We start from the raw sequence: 20,676 nt of genomic DNA, 5'->3' as shown, positions 1-20,676 counted from the left end.
AGTCTTGTGCTCCTGCCTCCTAATCATTTTTGTTGTCCGATGCCGGATTAACCAGGAAGCAGTGACGCACTTGCTCCAGGGCCCCTGGTTCAAGGGAGGGGCCCCCAACTTAAGCCAATTATCATAAAACAGGGTGGAGATAAAGACAGGACAACTAATGAAATAATTACTATGTGGGAAATGCGTATATACAAATAATTGGATTTTCTTGATCAAATGGCCCCTTACCCTGGACACCCTCACATGGCATGCTCAAGACACTGGATCACCCTCACTCCTTGCTGACCTTTTTAGTTTGTGTGTTTGCAATTACGGATTTGGAGCAGAGACCTAAAGCGACAATGTGTCTTTGTTATCTGCAGAGAAATCTCCCCATGGATTAGAGTTTGGTGGTCAAAGTAACAATAGTAAACACAGCAAAATGACTTGAATGTGGCTGGTGGACTCCAGCTGCAAAATTTCCCTGCAGTTTCTCTCTCTCTCTCCCACCCCCAGTTGAGAAAAGCAGATTCCATGCATGTGGCTTAGCTAACAAATGCACCGCTTTTTCCCCTGGTGTCAGTTTCATTAAGCGCAATGTGGACCCTGTGTATTTTCTGTGATCACTGTGGTGCTGAGCTAATGGAGTGGAGTTAAAATGCTGGGTAATTTGGTCACATGAGATCAACATTACAACCTAGAGAGTAGGAAAGTAACAGAGAAAGCATCCTGTTGAGGAGAGAGGGAGATATAAAAGTGTGTAAAAGATGTGACTTTTTAAAAAAGTTAAGGCAAGTGTCTCTCCTGGTAGCATTTTTTTGGTGGTTTGTTTCCTTTTTATGTTAAGCTGGACATGTGTGTATTAAGTGTCTACCACTTCAGCAGGCTCTGTTTTACTGCTTGAGCTCCAGCACAGGTGCAGCATGGCTGGAGCAACTGGAGACTTGCTGCGATCTCCGCTGAAGTTCCTCACTGACTTCCACACTTGGCTGGGCAAATAAGTTTTCCAAAGTGACTCTGCTCCTGCCAGCTCCAGGGGTTTCCATGTGCACTTCAATTGACCCCCATGGGTGAGAAACCTTCCCATAGCAATGCCTCCTTTCTGAGCGTGCCCCAGGGCATGTTTCTGGCAGGGCAGGTGTGAGAGGAGGCCATGCACTAGGCAGTGGGTACCTAGCCCTCCTGCTCTGGCACTGCAAACAACCCCTCTGATCCCTTCGCAGCCCCGTTAGATACAAGAGCTGAGCTGGACATGTGACAGAAAAGCAACAAAGGGTCCTGTGGCACCTTATAGACTAACAGAAAAGTTTTGAGCATGAGCTTTCGTGAGCACAGACTCACTTCATCAGATGCTGGTCTTGGAAATCTGCAGGGCCAGGTATAAATAAGCCAGAGCAAGGGTGGGGATAACTACCTTTGACCCCATCATGTAGTACGTGTAATTTGGGTTATTTTTTCCAACATGCATTACCTTACACTTACCCACATTAAATTTCATTTGCCATTTTGCTGCCCAATCACTCAGTTTGCTGAGATCTTTTTGTAGTTCTTCACAATCCCTTTTGGTTTTGACTGTCCTGAACAACTTGGTGTCATCTGCAAACTTGGCCACCTCACTGCTTACCTCATTTTCTAGATCACTGGTCCAAGAGGTAACTCTTACTGTGTTGTATTTCTTTTTAGTGACAGGTCCCAGAGGTGCGATACCGCGAGGGATGAAAGACAAAGACGAACATAGACAGCAGGGGGCCAACAGTTCTATAGTCTGAAGGCCCTGAGTTTATTATTCTCACAGCTTTTATAACCAAGTGAGAGCACATTATTATGAGAAAAGCAGTCAGCTGCAATTAGCTACAATAACTGGCTCAGCACTTCTATCTCTAAAAAAGCCACATCAATCCTCCCAGTCCTTGAACATGGACTCTCAAAAACACCTAATCAAAACAACACAGCTCCGGCGGCTTGCCTACACGAAAGCAGGTGTTCCGTCTAGATGCCAAGAGCCCAGCCAGGCCTGGGAAACATGTAGGAGGGAGAAGGCAAAACTCCTTCATCTCCCCCTTTTTGTTTTTCTAGCTACTCTATGCAACATCAGAGAAAAAACAGCAGCTTGCTGCCTACAATTGGAGGATAGGTTTCTGTTTCTCCTCCAAATAACACAAAACAAGAGCAAAAGAATCAAAATCAGGCCTAACAATACTAGCGCTGAGCCCCCTAACAGCTTAATATATTTGAGTGGATTCAGAGAACTCAGGCCATCCACTAGGCCATCCAACAATTTCGATCCAGAGAGTAGTTCTAATTTTTTATCGAAAGTGGTAAAGATTAGGTTCTGCAGATGTTGTATTTCAATTGACAAATTTCCTTGACCCAACAGGTGTTTTTTCACATTTGCCCACGGAAAGTGGGTATCATTATAAGGTAAAGGGGTAACACAATAAGAAGATACATTCCAATCACATTGCATTCTTAGTTGTTTCTGCATGCTAACTATTTGATCGCCAAGCATTATGACAGCCTGTTGGAGGTCAGCCATCTGAGAGGCTAGCTGGCTATCAACTTGGCGTTGAGAAGTCCAAAGTCTATCTGCATTAGCATGCCATTCTTGTACGAACTCGGTGGTTTGAATCGTTTGATGTAGGGCTGCTCCAGCTACTGCTGCTGTGGCGGTGACGGCAATAAGTCCCATAATCACGGCAATCAGCAGACCAACAAATCGTTTGGCTCTTTTAAGAATTCTGCTCAGGGCTTGGTCGATAAGATACATCTCAGGAGATCGCTGCCAAGACCGAGGCATTCGAACGGGGATCCATATTCCGGTCCGTGCTTTTAACAAATACATCCTATCTTTTAAATGATTAAAGGGAACAGAACGGTTAATACATGTATAAAAAGAACAGTTATGACAACTAACAGAAAAATCGCTCTCATTCCATATGGCAGGGCCAATCATTATCAAATATGGCATGCGAACGCAAGCCTGGATATAATGGGTAGAATTGAGATGAAATGTGACGTTTGAAAAGGTATTGTTTTTTCCTTGGGTATACATCCCTCTCCATGCTCGCATAGGTTGTAGGGCTGTGGCTAATTTCCATAATGAGTCATGGATGGGGCCAAAAGGTAAGTGAGGGGCTGGAGGAGACATACCACCTCCATGCCAAACAATACTTCCTGGGGCACTTGTATACACGCTATTATTTGCTTTACGCCATTTGAGATCCACCACGGTGTTCTTTCGCCGAGCCGAGCCAACAGGGCTCCAATCAATGACTCTTCCATAGGAAGTATTAACTAGAACTCGGCCTGTATTCCCACGACAGGGCTCCCAATGAACCCAATCTGATACATACGCTGTTATCCATTGGACGCAGGGAGGCAGATCAGGAGGTGCTTGATTAGTCAGCTCCAAGCTATTAAATGTATGAGCTACAAGAAGATATAAATGGTAATTATCACTTGTGTTTCGGATCATAGCCAACCAGGCTTGGGCGTGGGTTTTTAAACAATGTCCCTCATTTCCAATGCAAATTGGATGCCCTTCAACTCCTACTATATAAGTAGGAATTTGCATACCTTCCTCCGAAGGGGCTAACAGACCTCGGTTATCATAAGGCCCTGGCATCCATCGGGAATCATTGACATAAATAGGCATAGGAGGATCCAACCAATGAATAGCACGGTTAAGGGGAGGGTTAGGCACATATGCCCAATATGTGAAATTTTGTGTTGATGCACTTACGGTTGTGGTCAATACTACCAGCACGGCCAAAAACAGTGAGGGGGAGACGATATCAACCGGGGGCACCATCCTCATTCGCCGGGGGGTTGTCATATCTTGGCTTGATGTATCGAGCCGGAACCCAGCGCGTTTCTCCAAGATCTGTAAAGATACAAGCAAACCCTCTGCCCCAAATCTTAACCGTTCCTGGAACCCACTGTCCTTCATCATTTTTCCAATATATGGGTTGATTCAGGTTTCTTCTTTTGCTAATAGACCAATGTTTTTCTGCAGCGGACACATCATTTATTGTGGAACTGTTTAAGAAATTAAGAGTAAAGAGAGCCATATGTAATTGCTGTCTGGGTGTTATTTTTCCTAAATGTGATGTCCATACTCCCCCTTTTTGTTTTTCTAGCATGTTTTTAAGTGTTCTATGGGCCCTTTCAATAATTGCTTGACCCTGAGGGTTATAAGGAATACCTGTGGTATGCTGAATGGCCCATTGTGTTAAAAATGCAGCAAACCGTTGTGAGGTGTAAGCCGGTCCATTATCTGTTTTAATGTGTTTGGGGACGCCCAAAATATTGAACGTCTCTAATAAATGCTGAATTACATGATTTGTGGTCTCCCCTGTTAGCGGGGTGGCCCATAAAAATCCAGAATACGTGTCAATGGATGCATGTACAAAGCTTAATTTCCCAAAAGAGGGGATGTGTGTAACATCCATCTGCCACAAGTCATTTGCATTGAGTCCTCGGGGATTTACTCCCGGGGGAAAGGTAGGGGCAGTAATGGGCCCACATGTGGGGCACTGGGCCACTATTTGCTGTGCTTGACTTTTGGTAATTTGAAACTTGCGAGTCAAGCCAGATGTGTTAATGTGAGTTAAGGAATGGTAATCCTTTGCTTGCTGGGTGGTGCCTACCAACAGCCGATCAATACTCTGGTTTCCTGCAGCTATTGGTCCCGGTAGGCCAGAATGAGCACGAACATGTGTAATAAAAATAGGGTGTATACGAGATCTAACAAAAGATTGCAATTGCAAAAACATTTCATGCAATTCAGAACAAGGTAAAATAGTAGCTGTTTCTATCTGTTGGACAGTAAATTCAACATATTGGGAATCAGTGACTATATTAACAGGGTGTAAATAATCAATAAGCAGCTGCATAACAGCAGCAAGTTCAGCCTTTTGTACGGAATTATAAGGGGTCTGCCACACCTTGGTAATTGGGCCGGTATAACCGGCCTTGCCAGGCCCACTAGCATCAGTAAAAAATGTTGCAGCATTAACAAGGGGTTGGTGCCTGACTATGGTAGATAAAATAAACGGGGTCCTTTTAAGAAAGGCAAACAGCTTGGCGTGAGGATAATGATTACCAATTTCTCCCACATAATTAGATAGGCTAATTTGCCATTGCATATTGTTCTCAAAGCTTTGGTTAACCTGATTTGAGGTGAGAGGGACTGTAATTGAATGGGGGTCCCATCCTGTGAGCTGTTTACAACGGGAGCGGCCTCGATAAATTACATCAGCAATCTTATCCAAATAGGTGGATAAGGTTTTTGCCACTTTGTTTGGCAAAAAGATCCATTCTAATATAGCATGTTGCTGGGCCAAAACTCCTGACGGACTGTGAGGAGTGGGAAAAACTAACAGTGTAACCGGCTGCGTTGGCTGCACGCGTTGTAACTGCGCTGAGTGGATTTGTTGTTCCACCCATTTAAGTTCAGCCTCTGCTTCAATAGATAACTTACGTGGACTGTTAAGATCAGGATCTCCCTGGAGTGTGATAAACAGATTTTCCAGGGCATAAGTGGGAATCCCGAGAGAAGGGCGAAGCCAATTAATATCTCCCAGTAATTTCTGAAAATCATTCAGAGAGTTTAAAGAATCCCTACGAATTTGCACCTTCTGTGGAGTCACAATATTTCTCTGTATTATGGTACCAAGATAAGCAAATGGAAAATCCCTTTGTACCTTTTCCTCAGCTATTTGTAATCCAAAATTATCCAAATCCTGCCTTGCTTGTTCAAATACCCTGTCCAGCTCCATTTTACATGGAGAGGAGAGCAGAATGTCATCCATGTAATGAATGATCAGTGCTCGGGGAAACTGTTGTCTGAGTAGCTGTAATGGCTGATTAACATAATATTGACAAAGGGTAGGGCTGTTAAGCATGCCCTGGGGCAAAACCTTCCATTGATATCGGGGAGTAGGCTTATGATGATTGATGACAGGAATGGTAAATGCAAATTTTTCCCTGTCCTGTGGTTGTAGCTGAATGGTAAAAAAGCAGTCTTTCAAATCAATAACAATAATGTGCCAATTGGCAGGTATCATTGCCGGTGAAGGCATCCCGGGCTGTAAAGATCCCATGGGGGCAATAACAGTATTAACTCTATGCAAGTCAGTAAGCATTCTCCACTTCCCTGACTTCTTTTTAATAAGGAAGACAGGAGAATTCCAGGGACTGGTTGATTCTTCAATATGCCCCATTTTCAGTTGTTCCTCGACTAAGATTTGTAAAGCCTCTAGCTTCTCTTGGGACAGAGGCCACTGCTCCACCCAGATTGGGCTGTCAGTCAGCCACTTCAGTGGCAGGGCGAAGCTAGCTCGAGCAGCGGCCGTTACTCTAAATTTGGGAACCCCAACCCATCATGATCAAATTGCTTTAAGGTGTTTGCAGAATTGCATACCATGGCATCTGCCAGTGGCTGAGTTTTTACAGGAGTAGAGGGAATGGTAACATAGGCTCCCCACTGATTTAACAAATCTCTCCCCCAGAGGTTAATAGCTATCTCAGCCACAAAGGGCTGCAAGGTTGCTGCCTGCCCATCGGGCCCTAGGCACTGCAAAATATTGGTGCTCTGGCAGACATCTGTCATGACCCCAACCCCGGTAAAGACAGTTGGGACTTTCTGCAAGGGCCACGCCGAGGGCCAGAACTCTTTTGATATGATGGAGACATCAGCCCCTGTATCCACTAAACCTCTGAATTCTTTACCGCCTAAACTAATGGTAATTTCAGGCCGACGGTCCCCAATGTAGGTTTGCCAATACACACTCCTCCCTGTGCTTCCGAAGCCCCCCTGTCTTTTTATGGGGTGCTTCGACCCTGAAAGGTAGGGCAGCAATAGTAACTGGGCAATTTTATCTCCAGCCTCCAGCTGATATGGAACATCTGCACTCATCATAACTAGAATCTCTCCCTCATAATCACTATCAATAACACCAGTATGTACTATTACTCCTTTAGATGTTAAGCTACTCCTTCCCAAAAGAAGGCCGACCGACCCAGCCGGGACCGGTCCAAAAACATTAGTTTTTATCTTTTGCACACCCCTAGCCGGCTGCAGCAGGATATTGTCTGGAATGGCTATGTCTAAAGCTGCGCTGCCGTGGGTGGCATGCCTGAGGTCGGAAACTGAAAGCCGGTTTGCATCGGGCCGCTGCTGACCGGAAAAAAGCTGCGGCTGCTGCCCATATTGTTTACTTGCGGGCCCCGGGTCGGGCCCGCTTGAAAGTTTCCCGACTGAAAAAGAGGGGTGCCATTTCTGTGATATCTAGAGTGGCACTGAGTAGCCCAATGCCGTCCCTTTTGACATCTGGGACAGATCCCCGGGGGATTGTTAGCAGGATCGTTCCCAGTAACTCTCTGATTTCTTCTTAATCGGTCCTGCCCCTGTCGGCAGTTCCTTTTCAGGTGCCCAGGTTTTCCACATTCAAAACACTTCATGTTCTGATTAGACTGATAGGGGCCATCCCCTTTTAACGCAGCAGCTAAAAGACCCATTTTATAGGCATCTGACCCTATATCATTACAAGCCTTAATATACTCATCCAGGGAGGCCCCCCGACATTTCAGCGGTCTTAAAGTCCGCTGACATTCTCCGTTTGCATTATCAAAAGAAAGCATCTGTAACAAGAGCTCTTTAAGCTCGGGCTGGGATACTGTTTTATCTAAAACCCCTTTCAAACGGGCTATGAAATCCACATAAGGCTCTTGTGCACTCTGTTTTACCTTTACAAAAGAGGGGGTACTCTCCCCTGGCTTAGCAATTTTTTCCCAGGCCTTAAGACAACAAAGGCGGACCTGGACAATTGCAACATCATTATACTGTAACTGTGCCTGGATGCCAAACCAGGCACCGGTACCAGTGAGCTGTTCCAAAGTAATAGCTACAGGGGGATTCTGACTAGCATTTCGCCTGGCCGTGAGAGCAGCCTCATCATGCCACCAGGTCTTAAATTGTAAAAATTCCGCCCCATTCAGCACGGTGCGTCCCAGTACTTCCCAATCCCACGGGATCAATCTCTCGGCCTGGCTTAATCCCTGCACCAAGCCAAAGGTGTAGGGAGAGTTAACACCATACTGGACACACGCTTGTTTTAAATCTTTGAGCAATTTAAAGGTTAATGGCTCATGGTGATAATTAATTGCTCCCTGGGGGAATTGCTGATTAGGAGGGACCTGTTGTATTGTAACTGGAAAAGCCGAAAGGGTTAGAGGGGATAAATCAAAGCCTTCATGGGCTCCGACCGCCAGAACCGTCCTCATCAAATTAGTCACAGGCTCTGTAACGGTCTGTCGCGGGGGTTCTGCAAAAAGCTCATCCTTTCCATAACAAGAAAAGGGGGGTGCAGAGGGGCCTTCCTCCTTAGTAGGTGGTGGGAGCGGGGAAGGCGTGGAGGGAGGGAAATCGGGCTCTGGCTGAGCCACACAAACATTAGCAGGGAAAAAGCCCGATGATGTTTCACGGGCAGTATAATTTTTCTGTTGTTCAGAGTTCCCTGTCTTTTCATCTCCTGTAATAGGCTGACCCTCTTGGCCCTCCTCACTGGAATCTCCTGATTCCTCCGATAAGGCCTCATCTCCCTTGGGAACCCTGCGTCTGGCTCCTCTTTCTGCTAAAGAGTCCGGGGGGAGGGAGCAACCCTCTTCAGAGCCAGACTGTAACGGCTCTAAGGCACGGACTACAAGATTACAAAGAGACCAAACGGGGAGTGGGATAATTTCCCCCTTTTGGTGCGCTCGACGCAGGGCTCTCATAATCAATCTCCACTGTTTTAAATCTAGAGCATTTTTCCCACTTGGGGTAAACCAATAACAATGCTTACAAATAAGATCAAATAGTTTCTGAAATGTACTTTGTTTTACTTTTACTCCTGAGCTTTTCAGTAACGTCTGAAGCAATTCAATATAAGAGGAGTAAGAAGATGGGGAATTCCCCATCTTAACCCTGCCCGAATCCCGAAGGTCTGACTTACCCAGTCTAGAAATTCTCTTCGGTCCCTCCGGTATTGATACACCTTCCTCGCCGCATGGACGCTTCTCACCTCCGTGTCCCTGTTCGGGCGCCAGATGTTGTATTTCTTTTTAGTGACAGGTCCCAGAGGTGCGATACCGCGAGGGATGAAAGACAAAGACGAACATAGACAGCAGGGGGCCAACAGTTCTATAGTCTGAAGGCCCTGAGTTTATTATTCTCACAGCTTTTATAACCAAGTGAGAGCACATTATTATGAGAAAAGCAGTCAGCTGCAATTAGCTACAATAACTGGCTCAGCACTTCTATCTCTAAAAAAGCCACATCAATCCTCCCAGTCCTTGAACATGGACTCTCAAAAACACCTAATCAAAACAACACAGCTCCGGCGGCTTGCCTACACGAAAGCAGGTGTTCCGTCTAGATGCCAAGAGCCCAGCCAGGCCTGGGAAACATGTAGGAGGGAGAAGGCAAAACTCCTTCATTACTGGACCGCTTGGAAATAGTGACCACAATATAATAACTTTTAATATTCCTGTGTTGGGAAGAACACCGCAGCGGTCAAACACTCTGGCATTTAATTTCAAAAAGGGGAATTACACTAAAATGAGGAAGCTAGTTAAACAGAAACTAAAAGGTAGAGTAATTAAACTAAAATTCCCTGGAAGCTGCATGGAAACTGTTTAAAGACACCATACTAGAGGCCCAACTTAAATGTATACCCCAAATAAAAAAACACAGTAAGAGACCTAACAAAGAACCACCATGGCTAAACAGCCATGTTAAAAAGGCAGTGAGAGAGAAAAGGGCAGCTTTTAAAAAGTGGAAGTCAAATCCTAGTGAGGAAAATAGAAAGGAACATAAACACTCCCAAATTAAGTGTCATAATGTAGTAAGAAAAGCCAAAAAAGATTTTGAGGAACAGCTAGCCAAAAATTCAAAAAATGATAGTAAAATGTTTTTTAAATACATTAGAAGCAGGAAGCCCACTAAAAAAGCAGTGGGGCCCTTGGACGATAAAGATATAAAAGGAGCGATCAAGGAAAAGACAGTGCCATTGCAGAGCGATTAAATGATTTCTTTGCTTCAGTCTTCACGGCTGAGGATGTTACAGAGGTTCCTAAATTTGAGCCAGCCTTTTTAGGTGACAAATCTGAGGAACTCACTCAGATTGAAGTGACATTAGAGGAGGTTTTGGAGTTAATTGATAAGCTGAATAGTAACAAGTCTCCAGGACCAGACGGCATTCACCCAAGGGTTCTGAAAGAACTCAAATGTGAAATTGCGGAGTTATTAACAGTGGTTTGTAACCTATCCTTTAAATCCACTTTGGTACCAAATGACTGGAAGACGGCCAATATAACACCAATATTTAAAAAAGGCTCTAGAGGAGACCCTGGCAATTATAGACCGATAAGTTTAACATCAGTACCAGGCAAATTAGTAGAAACACTAGTAAAGAATAAAATTGCAAGGCACGTAGAAGAGCACGAATTGTTGGGCAAAAGTCAGCATGGTTTCTGCAGAGGGAAGTCGTGTCTAACTAATCTATTAGAATTCTTTGAAGGGGTTAATAAACATGCGGACAAGGGGCACCCAGTGGACATAATATACCTAGATTTCCAGAAAGCCTTTGACACGGTCCCACACCAAAGGCTTTTATGTAAATTAGGTGGTCATGGGATAGGAGGAAAGATCCTTTCATGGATCGGGAATTGGTTAAAAGACAGAAAACAAAGGGTGGGAATAAATGGTAAATTTTCACAATGGAGGAGGGTAACTAGTGGTGTTCCCCAGGGGTCAGTCCTGGGACCGATCCTGTTCAACTTGTTCATCAATGATCTAGAAAAGATCCAGCAGATCAACTCTTACAAGCAGAACCATGTACAGTTTACTGGTTTCCAAAACACTTGCCTACGAGTAGCTCTTGTGCCTCTTTCTCCCTTGCTTCATTTCAGATAACCAGTTACTGGTTTCTGACTTTGGTTTTGATGCATGGCTGTGGCCTCTGACTCTAGATCTGACCCTGGATTCTGAATCCCAGCCAGATTCCTGCTCCAACAACTGGGTATAATTCTCTTTCCATCCACTAGATGTGAGCCCCCATGTTCCATTCATATGACACAGAAGTTAGAACTGGAACAAATTGATTCTGTTATTGTCAGTCCCGTGATATATCCACAGGCCACACTGCCTCTCTTGGCATTGACCCCTGCCTATGGCCGACTGGAAAGGGGCACGAGCAGCAGTCTCCCAAGATGTGAACTAATCTAAAGTTGTCTCAAGAATGGGGCCATAAGATTCCCAGATCCCAACACTCAGCCCTGAACAGCTGGAAGGTGACTGAATAACCTCTAGCCGTCTCAGTCAGTGATAGATTTTAACCCTTGGTAAGGGCTGACATTAAAAGATGCCAATGTTTTCAGTACGCTCAAGGCAAAAGCCTAGTGAGGTGCTGGAACCTCCATCCCTAGCGGTTTTTAAGTCCCGGCTTGACAAAGTCCTGGCTGGGATGATTTAGTTGGGGATGATCCTGCTTTAGGCAGGCGGCTGGACTCGATGACTCCTGAGGTCCCTTCCAGCCCTCGGACTGGATGAAAAGACCTAACAACGTATTTGTATAGAAATAAATGCTTCAGTCCCACGCAGAAATAAGGGTGCCCTAATCTTGCCCCAGATTTGCCTTCTTCAGAGCTGCTGAAGGAAGCTCTGCAGCACTGACCTAGGTATGGAACGAATACGTCCTGTTGCGCACGAATCTTGGTTTATGGCTCGCAAGCCCAAAACACAGAGCGTGAACCCGCAGCCGCTATGCGCCACGCACCCGCCACCACAACCCGACAACTCCCGGCGCACACCTACCACCACACCCGCAGTTCTAGACCGCGCGCAAGCTCCCGCCCCATTGGGCACTTCAATCCAGACAACGCGCGAGCCGTCGCTCCATTGGGCACCTGCAGTTCGGCCCGCCCTCGAGGTGTGCGTCACTAGCCTCCTGGGGCGCGCCATGCTGTGAGCGCATGCTCCTGTGACCTCGCGTTCTCTCCCGGCCGCCGTAGCAGGGAGGTGTTTTGCGCAGGCTCGGACCTCTCTGGGAGACGTGTGCTTCCGGCAGAGACGCGGAAGAGAGATGGCGGCGGGGGAAGCTGAGCGGGGCGCCGCTGAGGCGGGTCTGTCGCCACCCGGTGTGGGACTTGACTGGGGTGAGTCGAGCCCAGACTCGGAGGCGCGAAGCCAGGGCAGAGCATGGGCTGGGCATCCCGGTGAGGCCCGCTGGTGGACTTCGGGGTGGGGAGGCGCGTGTCAGGCCGGGGGGCTCTGGGACCCGGTCCGGACACGCGTCTGTGGGCGGCACTGAATGGAGTTGCCTGGGTTTCTTGCGCGACTACGACCACGTTTTCTGAGCGGGGTCTTGCTGTCCACGGAGCTTGCTAAGTGAGAGTCCCAGCCTCTGATGTGCTGGTGCTGGCGCACTACTGCAGTGCAAATGCTGGTCTCGGCTGGCATTGCCAGAGTAAACATTCAGGGTATTATTAGGCACCCAACATCGTATTGGATTTTTCTGTATAGTTCGTTTGGTCTCTCTACGAAAGCTCCCGGTGCTCCCGGACTGCTTGGTCAGGTTATGATGGCGTATCACTTTGTCTTTAGAGTCTGCCCTCTTTGATGAATTCAGTGACTTGCTTGATACAGCTGAAATGCATTTGGATATGGAGAGTGAGATTTGTGTAAGTAGCTTTTGATGAGCATTTGCTTGTGTAATAATTTGTTGCCTGAGCAAGTCGAGGGTGGGGGCAGAGCAGAGGTAACAACTTATGCTGTACTTTACCCTCCCCATCCCATGTTACCTGTTGGGGGTGGCAGGGAAGGCACAGCCCAATAGCCGCAAGAGCTGTTGACAGTTTTGCTCCTTTTCTGTGTTTCTCCTAAAAAAGAAAGCAGTAGAACTTCCAGCCCTGTCCCTCCACTGAGTTGTTACTGCTTTGTATAGGGCTGGTAGGGAGGAGTGTGATGGGGAGTTGTGTTCCTTCCCCTGCTGGTAGGGAAAGCTGGTAAAGAAGCTCCTTCTTTCATTATCTTCTACCCTGTACACAGAGACATGACAGCCAGTGGAAGGGCTGGAGATGAAAAGCTGAGAATCTTTCTGGTATGCAGTACTGGCTAAAAATAACTTGCTGGTATAATGTGTCAGACTGTATTGTCCTGCTTGCATCACTGCTGGGCAGTATGGATCATGAGGGTTCTGTGAAGACTTTGGTTAACTATTTGAGCTCTGGCCCAGGAGACTGGGTGGGCTTTAGAGTCTGAGTATGGAAAGGGAGATGGAGACTCTTGGAACTGAAGAAAGCAATTTATTCTAAATATGAGAAATAAAACACATCTGTTGTAACAGTTGCCAAAATTATTAAAATATGCTGTTTGTACAGCACAGTATAAATAGTCATTATTACTAGTAAGGCATTACTGGAGTATAGATCATTGTCATAATTATTTTCACTTCCCTATACTCAGGTGAGGTTTAGATTTGAAGTAAAGCCACAAATAACTACTCAGGTCAAGTCTGATTAGTTGGAAACCCTGCCTTGTGCAATCAGAGAGGTCTCCTCTTTCAGGATTTCTCATATATATTTATGGTTTGTTATACCAACTGAAACCTGCAAACTGGGATGACTGAATATTTTTATGTTATAAAGGGCTGTAGTGCTTATGGTTGAAGTATATAGTACTTTCTGTTTTGCATTTCTTAACTTTGCTAAATTATCACCTACAGGAAAACAATATTTACGACCTTGACTTTGATTTGGACTTGATATCTTGGGATTCAGCCCCTTCGGATGTGACTAGACATACTTATACAGGTAAATTACGTGCCAGATGTTTCTGCTATATTGTTAGAAGTGTGACTACTGAAGACACAGACTTCAGTGGTCCTGCTTTCTGGAGTATGCAAGAGGGGGGAACCCTTTTTTGGAACAGGAACCATTCACACACAGAAAAATCAGTCAGAATCTGTACATAAGTGAAGCAAGCGAAAAAAAAACCTCACTGCCAGGCAGTGACCTCCATCATGCTCATTGGCTGCAATTCCTGGCCAGTGGGAGCAACATGAGTGAGCCTGCAAGTAAGCACAGGGATAGAGCTTTTGTCTGCTGCCTTTCCCGCAGCAGAAAGGAAGGCGAACAGCAGTGCACAGAGCCATTTCTCCCTTCAGTCCCTTCCCTCCCCCATCATGCAGAGCCCGTGGGTTCCCCATCTGTTGTTTACAGGGGAACATAATAATAATTATTTTTCTGAGATGAAACATAGGTATTGTTGTGATTTTCCCCCCCTGCAAGTATCGGATTGACCAGTTGCTGTAGCTTTACTTTGTTCCTTTGTGTGCTTTATTGCAAAGTTTGGACTAAAACAGCATGTTTCTTGTAGGAGCTGAATTTCTACTGTTAGAAGTCTGTACAATGTAAAAGACTGTGTACCACTCTCTTGCAGATGAAAATGTGAAAGAAGAGCCTCAGTCACCAGCCACTTCAGTTTGTTCAGTCTCTTCACCATTATCAGATTCTTCAGCGCAGCATGTGCCTGTAAGTAGTAAAGACTTGGTGCCACGGCTGTATAGCTATCTCATAGAACTGGAAGGGACCTTCAGAGGTCATCGAGTCCAGTCCTCTGCTCTCGCATCAGGACCTATCACCATCCCTGATGGTTATTTTTTTTTTTTTTTTAAATGTTTGCCCTAGATCTCTAAATGGCCCCCTGAAGGATTGAGCTCACAGCTCTGGGTTTAGCAGGCCAAAGCTCAAACCACCAAGCTACCCCTCTCCCCTGTCCCCCAGGTTTTTGAGGTTTTTTTTCGTTAATATTAAAGTTAACCTGCCCACACCCTTGTGTAGCAAAGTATAGCGTGCAGTTATGTTGTATAAACGAACTTATGGTTCATGTAGAAAATACAAATGAAAGGTGCAGTCTCGTCTTAAATTCTGCGCAATTTCACAGTATAAATTAATTTGATGTACCTGCCCATCAAACACTGACTCTTTTTCTGAGATTCTTCTGTATAAAGCATTTCCTTTTCTTGCCCTTGTAGGTGAGCCATACAAATGAGATATATGGACAGCATGGGCTGAGGAAGCAGGTAGAAGTGTCCTAATATTGCACACACGCTCTAGGACACTCTACATGGTTCCTAGGGCTCAAGGCCCAATACAGAGGACTTAGGCAGCCTATTTATTCCCAGTTCTGGGCAAATGGCAGTCCCTTTTACTGGGTTTCTAGGGGTCAGGGCTTAATCTACGGGTTTTAATGATCTTTTACCAGTGAAATAGCCTTACACAGTAATATCCTTATGCTTTATTCTAATCAATCATTTAATCAATCCTAATATTGGATTCTGTTACAAAATATTGCAAAACTGTTATTTAAACAATCATACCCCATCATCTGAGTTCATTTAAGTTTTACAAAATTATTTATGCAACAGACAGAAACAAAAAATCGGACAGAGCCCATATACACAAACTATAGAGAAGAAGGGACTATAAGGGCAAAACAATAAAGGAGATTGTAAAATTATACAACTGTTGATAAATGATTCCTTTCAAGTCAAAATGTCATCAAGCAAAGTTTTCTTTAAATATTTTAAGAGATTCCTTGCTTGTCTGGTGAGGACTGTGGGGAATGGGGTCAGTTGCTTCCTTAACAGCTCCATATTATGTTGTGACATAATCTAGTATAAATGTGAGGATGTAACTTGCTGCTACTTTTCTAATATTGCTGCAGCAGAAGCCCTGAGACCTTACTATGTGGTGCATAAACAAGAAGTCTTGTGGCACATCGCCCACGAAAGCTTATGCTCCAAAATATCTGTTAGTCTGTGAAGACCCGCTTTGTCAGATACAACGAAGTAGGTCTTTGCCCACGGAAGCTTATGCTCCAAAATATCTGTTAGTCTACAATGTGCCACAAGACTTCTCATTGTTTTTGAGGATATAGGCTGACATGCTACCCCACTGATACCATGTGAGTCATGTGTACAGCTGCCTGTCTTAAAGCTGACTGCACTCACTTATAGGCCTGCCCCTTCAATGGGTGCTACCTCTTTTCTTCCCAGTCCTGCAGATGAAAAGAGGTGCTCTTGGGTTCTAAAAAGGCATTTAGTGCCACTGTATTTAAATCCAACACAAAAAGAACTGAACACAATTACCAGTGAGGTCAGTGCTCATAGTTTTAGGGCCCCAAGAGTGTTGTCTGTACCCAGTACTCTGGATCTATTCAGTAGCATTATGGTTGTGTTGATAGATGCTGGAACATATTCATATTTATTTTGTGTGTGGTTTTTCCAATTATTCATACTCATGCCCTATGTATCCCTATCATTTATTTTCAAGTTTAAAAAAAAAAAGAAAACCTCAGCAGGCTGTTTGTGTCCCTGTGTACAAACATTCTACATCCACATAAAGCTACCTGGACATTGTGGGGGAAAGAGATGAACCTCCAAATTCAAGGCAGGGTTAAATTCAGGGTCTGGCAGACTGAAGGGAATTGAGAGAGCTTTAGGGAGATCTCTTGTCAACTGCTTACTTTCATTTAATAGTGGAGTTGCAGCTTGGATGCCTTTTGGTGGTTGCAGTTGTACCAGCATGACGTGTTGAAAAGGGCAGTCTCAAATAATTAGGCCTCACATCGTTTAGGGCTTTACACACAATTGTCTGAAGTCCATCTAGGGACTTGCAGGTAGTCAGTGCAACACAGATGTAAAGTAGTAGATAAGAAGGTCTTTGAGGTAGCTAGATTGTGATCCTTTCTACAAATGTGTACTGTAAGGCCAGGTCATGAACAGTGTTCCCGCTAACTTTTTCCATCCATGTGCAGAATAAATTTTCTTATGTGCACCACTAATAGAAACACACGTTGCCAGCTGCGGGCACACTGCTAATCAGCTGGGAAGCACCTGAATCTCCTGGTCGGCTGCCCAACTGGTCAGTTTAGAGGGAGCACTGATCATGAACTATGCTTGTGGTGCCTGTGCTGTCTGAAGAGCATGAGCATGGATTATTTGTTTTGCTGCCGTGAAATAAGGTTGTGAGTCTATCACAGAAGGTAGGGAATCCTGTGACTTCTTCAGCAGCTGGTGTAGCTGTCCCCATGGCTACCCCCACTGGGCCAGTCCCACTGGCTGCTTCTGGGGTAGCCCTGTGCTCCCCCTCAACTCCATTAGCAGTGGCCCACCCACCCCCCAGCCATAGTAGCACCACCCCTGGGTGACCCAACTCCCATACCCTGGAGCTGCAGTAGCTGTAGTCCCAGGCTTCCCTTTGCAGCTGTAGTAGTAGCAGCACCCTCATGCCCCAGGAGCCATGTGTATGGAGCCCCCAGAGCACCATTTAGTCTGTATCGTTTATAATAGAAACTTGGACGGGTTACAGGTTGCAGATTTTTGACTGGCTGTCCATGGGCTGTTTGTTGTTTTTACTGAAAATACATATGACTAATACATAGCCTTGCCAATGAGGCATGCTGGTTGCATGCTGTTCCTGTGTGTATCTCTTTTGAGAGTTTGTGTTCGGCCCCAGGGGGTGTTAGGGAATAGGTCTTTGTCTATTTTTTTAAACCAACTATTCATTATTATTTGGTTTCTTTGGTAATGAGAAACAGCTTTTCAGATAAACTTAATTCAGGTCTTTTATAGACACTAAATCCTATGTTAAGGAGATGAACTCACTAGTCTTTCGATTTCTAGAGTCTGTCATTCTGATTCTTGTGTTACGTTGACTCTGCATTGGAGCTTTGAACTTTTGAAATGCTGTGTAAGGCCTGCTCCCAGTGACGTCACAGGGATCCCCAGGGAAACTTGTGCTCCAAAAGTGCACAAAGCCCCTATGTGCCATGTGATCTAGATATACAAAATACTCCTGAGGATTCTGAGGGCTAAAACAGATAAGGAATGAAAGAGAGCATGGTGAATAAACTTGCCCAAGTCACTCAGCTTTTCATTGACCAGAAACAGATTCAAGGTCTGTGGAGACCCAGTTCAAGGCTACTGGGCAATATTTAAGTACAAGGTATTAAGAGAGAGTGAGTGGAATATTAGATTTGTGGTTAGTAGTACAGATCTGAAAGCAGCATTCTGACCACCTTTGAATGCTTTAAGTACATTCTGTTCTGAGAATGATTTCCTCTTCGCTTTATATGTTCTTTGTCAACAGGGAGACTTGGACTTCAGCACTAGCTCCCATATGTCTCCTCTCTCTCTGTACAGCAAGACATCTGGAAGTCTGAAAGATAAAAAACCCCCTTCCAGTGCTGTAAACCAGTCTGGTAAGAATGATCTACTTCGACAATGCATGATTGCCTATTTGTATTAATTTAGATAGAATATATGAGATAAAGGTATAACTATAACCAAGTCGCACTCCACTTAGGAATAGATAAGACAGAAAATGTAATGCTACTGTGCCACTCCTAGTATGCTACACATTGAATAGAGCATGCATTTCTGATCACCAAATTTCAAAAGGATATATAAAATCTGAAAAATTATAGAGGAGTATAACACAAATGAATTGGAGTGTGGCTCAGGGTCCATCTGAGGAGAGACTACAAACAGTGATAGGGTTCATCTTAGAACGTAGATTACCGAGGGGAGTATGTTAGAGATCTGTAAAATCATGAATGGTATGGCGAAAATAAGTGCTATTTACCCCTTCATATAACACAAGAACCAGGAGACCCTGATAAATTAATAGGCAGCAGGTTTAAAACATAGTGAAGTACTTCTTCACACAAGCCCAGTTAACCTGTGGAACTAGTTGCCAGGGATGTTATGAATGCTAACAGTATGGGTCCAAAAAAAAAGAAGCTGATAGGTCCATCGGTGGCTGTTAGCCAAGAGGCTGGGGGTGCAACCCTATGCTCTGTGCGTCTCAAATCTTTGATTCGCAGAGGCTGGAACTGGATGGCGGGGAATGATTCACTTAATGAAGTGCTGTGTTCTCTTTCGCTCCCTCTGAAGCCTCTGGTATTGTCCATTGTCAGAACACAAGCTATTGGACTAGAGACTTTATTAATTCAGTAAAAACTCAATAATTCAAGCGCGGCAATGCATGTGAATAAGATTTTACTAGCAACATGATCAAAATACAGGTACTGTATCATATCTTAGAATGCACACACGTTGAAGGAGTTATCCAGCATTTCTTTCTTTTTAGGGACCCCAAATGGGAATCATCAGTGGAACAGTCTTTTGTGGGTGAACAAAACAGTTAGGCCTTTTATCTAACATACCAGTTTTAATTTCTGGTCCCATGCTTGTACTTTGAGCATTATATTAATATGGTCCTTGAGTTCATTTTATGAACTTTCACACACTCTTCACAGTTGAGCTTATGAATTGTGTACATTTCTAGGTCCAATTACTGCATGCTTTGCATCAGCAAATGTTGACCGAAAGATGTCAGCAGTCCAGCTTTAGCACACACTCGTTTTTGTGACTGATGGGTAAATCCATTTCTGTATAAGAGGTATATTTTACTAGATAGATGGAGAAAGAAGGACTTCAGTAATGCTCACATAGAGCTAGAGCAGTACAGAATTTTTATTTTTAGTCTTATGGTTCAACTCAGCTTTGTTCTTTCTCCAGCAGAGAGCTCTGTGAGGACACCAAAAAGATCTAGTCAGAGAACATCCAAACCTTCAATTCAACCCAAGCCTCTCTTGCTGCCTGCAGTACCTGAAGCTCAGGCCAGCCTGGGCATTCAGGCCAAAGCCATCATTATTCAGGCTCTTCCAACACTTTTGCCGCTGCCTAAGCAACAGCCTGTTGTTAGTATCCAGCCAGCCCCTTCTAAAGGTATGTGGTGGGGTAGGGGTTAAGATGGGTTCTTTCAACATTCACAGCACACAGGGGAAGTGCCACTTTCTGAGGCCACTAAAGTGGGTGAAGTTTGCTTTAACATCTGGAACAAAGGACCCAGAAAGAGGCTAAGAACTTTCCTGGCATGCAAAATGCTATTGAGACTACCATCTCTCAGAAAGAATCGAGAGGAGTTAGGACACTTGTAGATTCCTAAGACTTATTTAAAAAAAATCAAAGAATTGTGTGAAGAGGTGGTTTTTGAGGCTCTATTGGCTACATGATGAACAGTTTTTTAGAGAGGCTGTTTCAAGCTTAGGAAGCACTGTTTGAGAAAGGAGCGTGGGCACGTGGAGGGAATCAGTAGGTGCAGCTGCCAGTCTTGCTTCTGGTAACAAATGGTCTAGACAAAGTGAATTGGATGTCTTTGTTTATCCTTTTTCATAACACCACACCAAGAAAACATTCTGCAGAGTTGATTAAAGTAGTTGAATGACACTTAAAAAGAAGAAAAAAGTGAAATAGAGAGGAAAGTAGTCTCAGAGGGGAAGCTGTGTTGGTCAGTAGCATCACATAATAAGCAGTCCTGTAGCATCTTAAAGACTAATACATTAATTTGTGGGTAAGACCCACTTCTTCAGATAAAGCTCATGTTAGTCTTTCAGGTGCCACAGGACTGCTAGTTGTTAAAGAGGAGAGGTTCCTTATGCCATTAACCGTCCACTAAGCTCTGCATTCTTAAGTTTAGATGCCATACTTATTCTGTTGTTTGCTGAAGTGGGCTCAGCTTTCACTGATAAGAGCGGTGAGTTTATCCAGAGCAGGCATTGTGTGGGATGGTCACTGATTCTCAAAC

The 20,676-nt window shown here is 44.7% G+C and overlaps 2 protein-coding genes and 1 long non-coding RNA gene across 11 annotated transcripts in view; 2 read left to right on the top strand and 1 right to left on the bottom strand.

Annotated features, from left to right (window-relative positions):
* SELP (selectin P) overlaps nucleotides 1-1,801 on the top strand; it is a 54,750-nt gene extending 52,949 nt beyond the window's left edge. Inside the window, exon 18 of the mRNA XM_075002310.1 lies at nucleotides 1,663-1,801. The gene's annotated coding sequence lies outside the window, so the exon portion shown is untranslated. The remainder of the gene's footprint in view (nucleotides 1-1,662) is intronic.
* Nucleotides 1,715-11,940, bottom strand: LOC142017451 (uncharacterized). 7 transcript variants are annotated; one of them, XR_012646530.1, is made up of 3 exons: nucleotides 11,837-11,940; nucleotides 8,976-9,080; nucleotides 1,715-4,017 (listed from the first exon to the last, which is right to left on the bottom strand). It is a non-coding gene; the product is annotated as an uncharacterized LOC142017451 (long non-coding RNA). The 7 variants fall into 7 exon arrangements; XR_012646531.1 differs by having other exon boundaries at nucleotides 8,976-9,054; nucleotides 11,837-11,915; XR_012646529.1 differs by lacking the exon at nucleotides 11,837-11,940 and adding an exon at nucleotides 11,697-11,835 and having other exon boundaries at nucleotides 8,976-9,054.
* A 152-nt stretch (nucleotides 11,941-12,092) lies between these two features.
* ATF6 (activating transcription factor 6) overlaps nucleotides 12,093-20,676 on the top strand; it is a 153,503-nt gene continuing 144,919 nt past the window's right edge. For 2 of the 3 annotated variants that reach the window (XM_075002223.1, XM_075002221.1), the window contains exons 1-6: nucleotides 12,093-12,177; nucleotides 12,626-12,702; nucleotides 13,746-13,833; nucleotides 14,462-14,553; nucleotides 18,175-18,286; nucleotides 19,608-19,817. In XM_075002223.1, the coding sequence (XP_074858324.1) occupies nucleotides 12,105-12,177; nucleotides 12,626-12,702; nucleotides 13,746-13,833; nucleotides 14,462-14,553; nucleotides 18,175-18,286; nucleotides 19,608-19,817 (652 nt within the window). In that variant the 5' untranslated portion in view covers nucleotides 12,093-12,104. The remainder of the gene's footprint in view (nucleotides 12,178-12,625; nucleotides 12,703-13,745; nucleotides 13,834-14,461; nucleotides 14,554-18,174; nucleotides 18,287-19,607; nucleotides 19,818-20,676) is intronic. The other variant, XM_075002222.1, reaches the window with a different exon arrangement.

The sequence above is a fragment of the Carettochelys insculpta genome, chromosome 9 (genome assembly GCF_033958435.1).
Source record: "Carettochelys insculpta isolate YL-2023 chromosome 9, ASM3395843v1, whole genome shotgun sequence".
In the NCBI taxonomy this organism is placed as follows: Eukaryota; Metazoa; Chordata; order Testudines; family Carettochelyidae; genus Carettochelys; species Carettochelys insculpta.
This window is presented reverse-complemented; position numbering and strand designations above follow the sequence as displayed.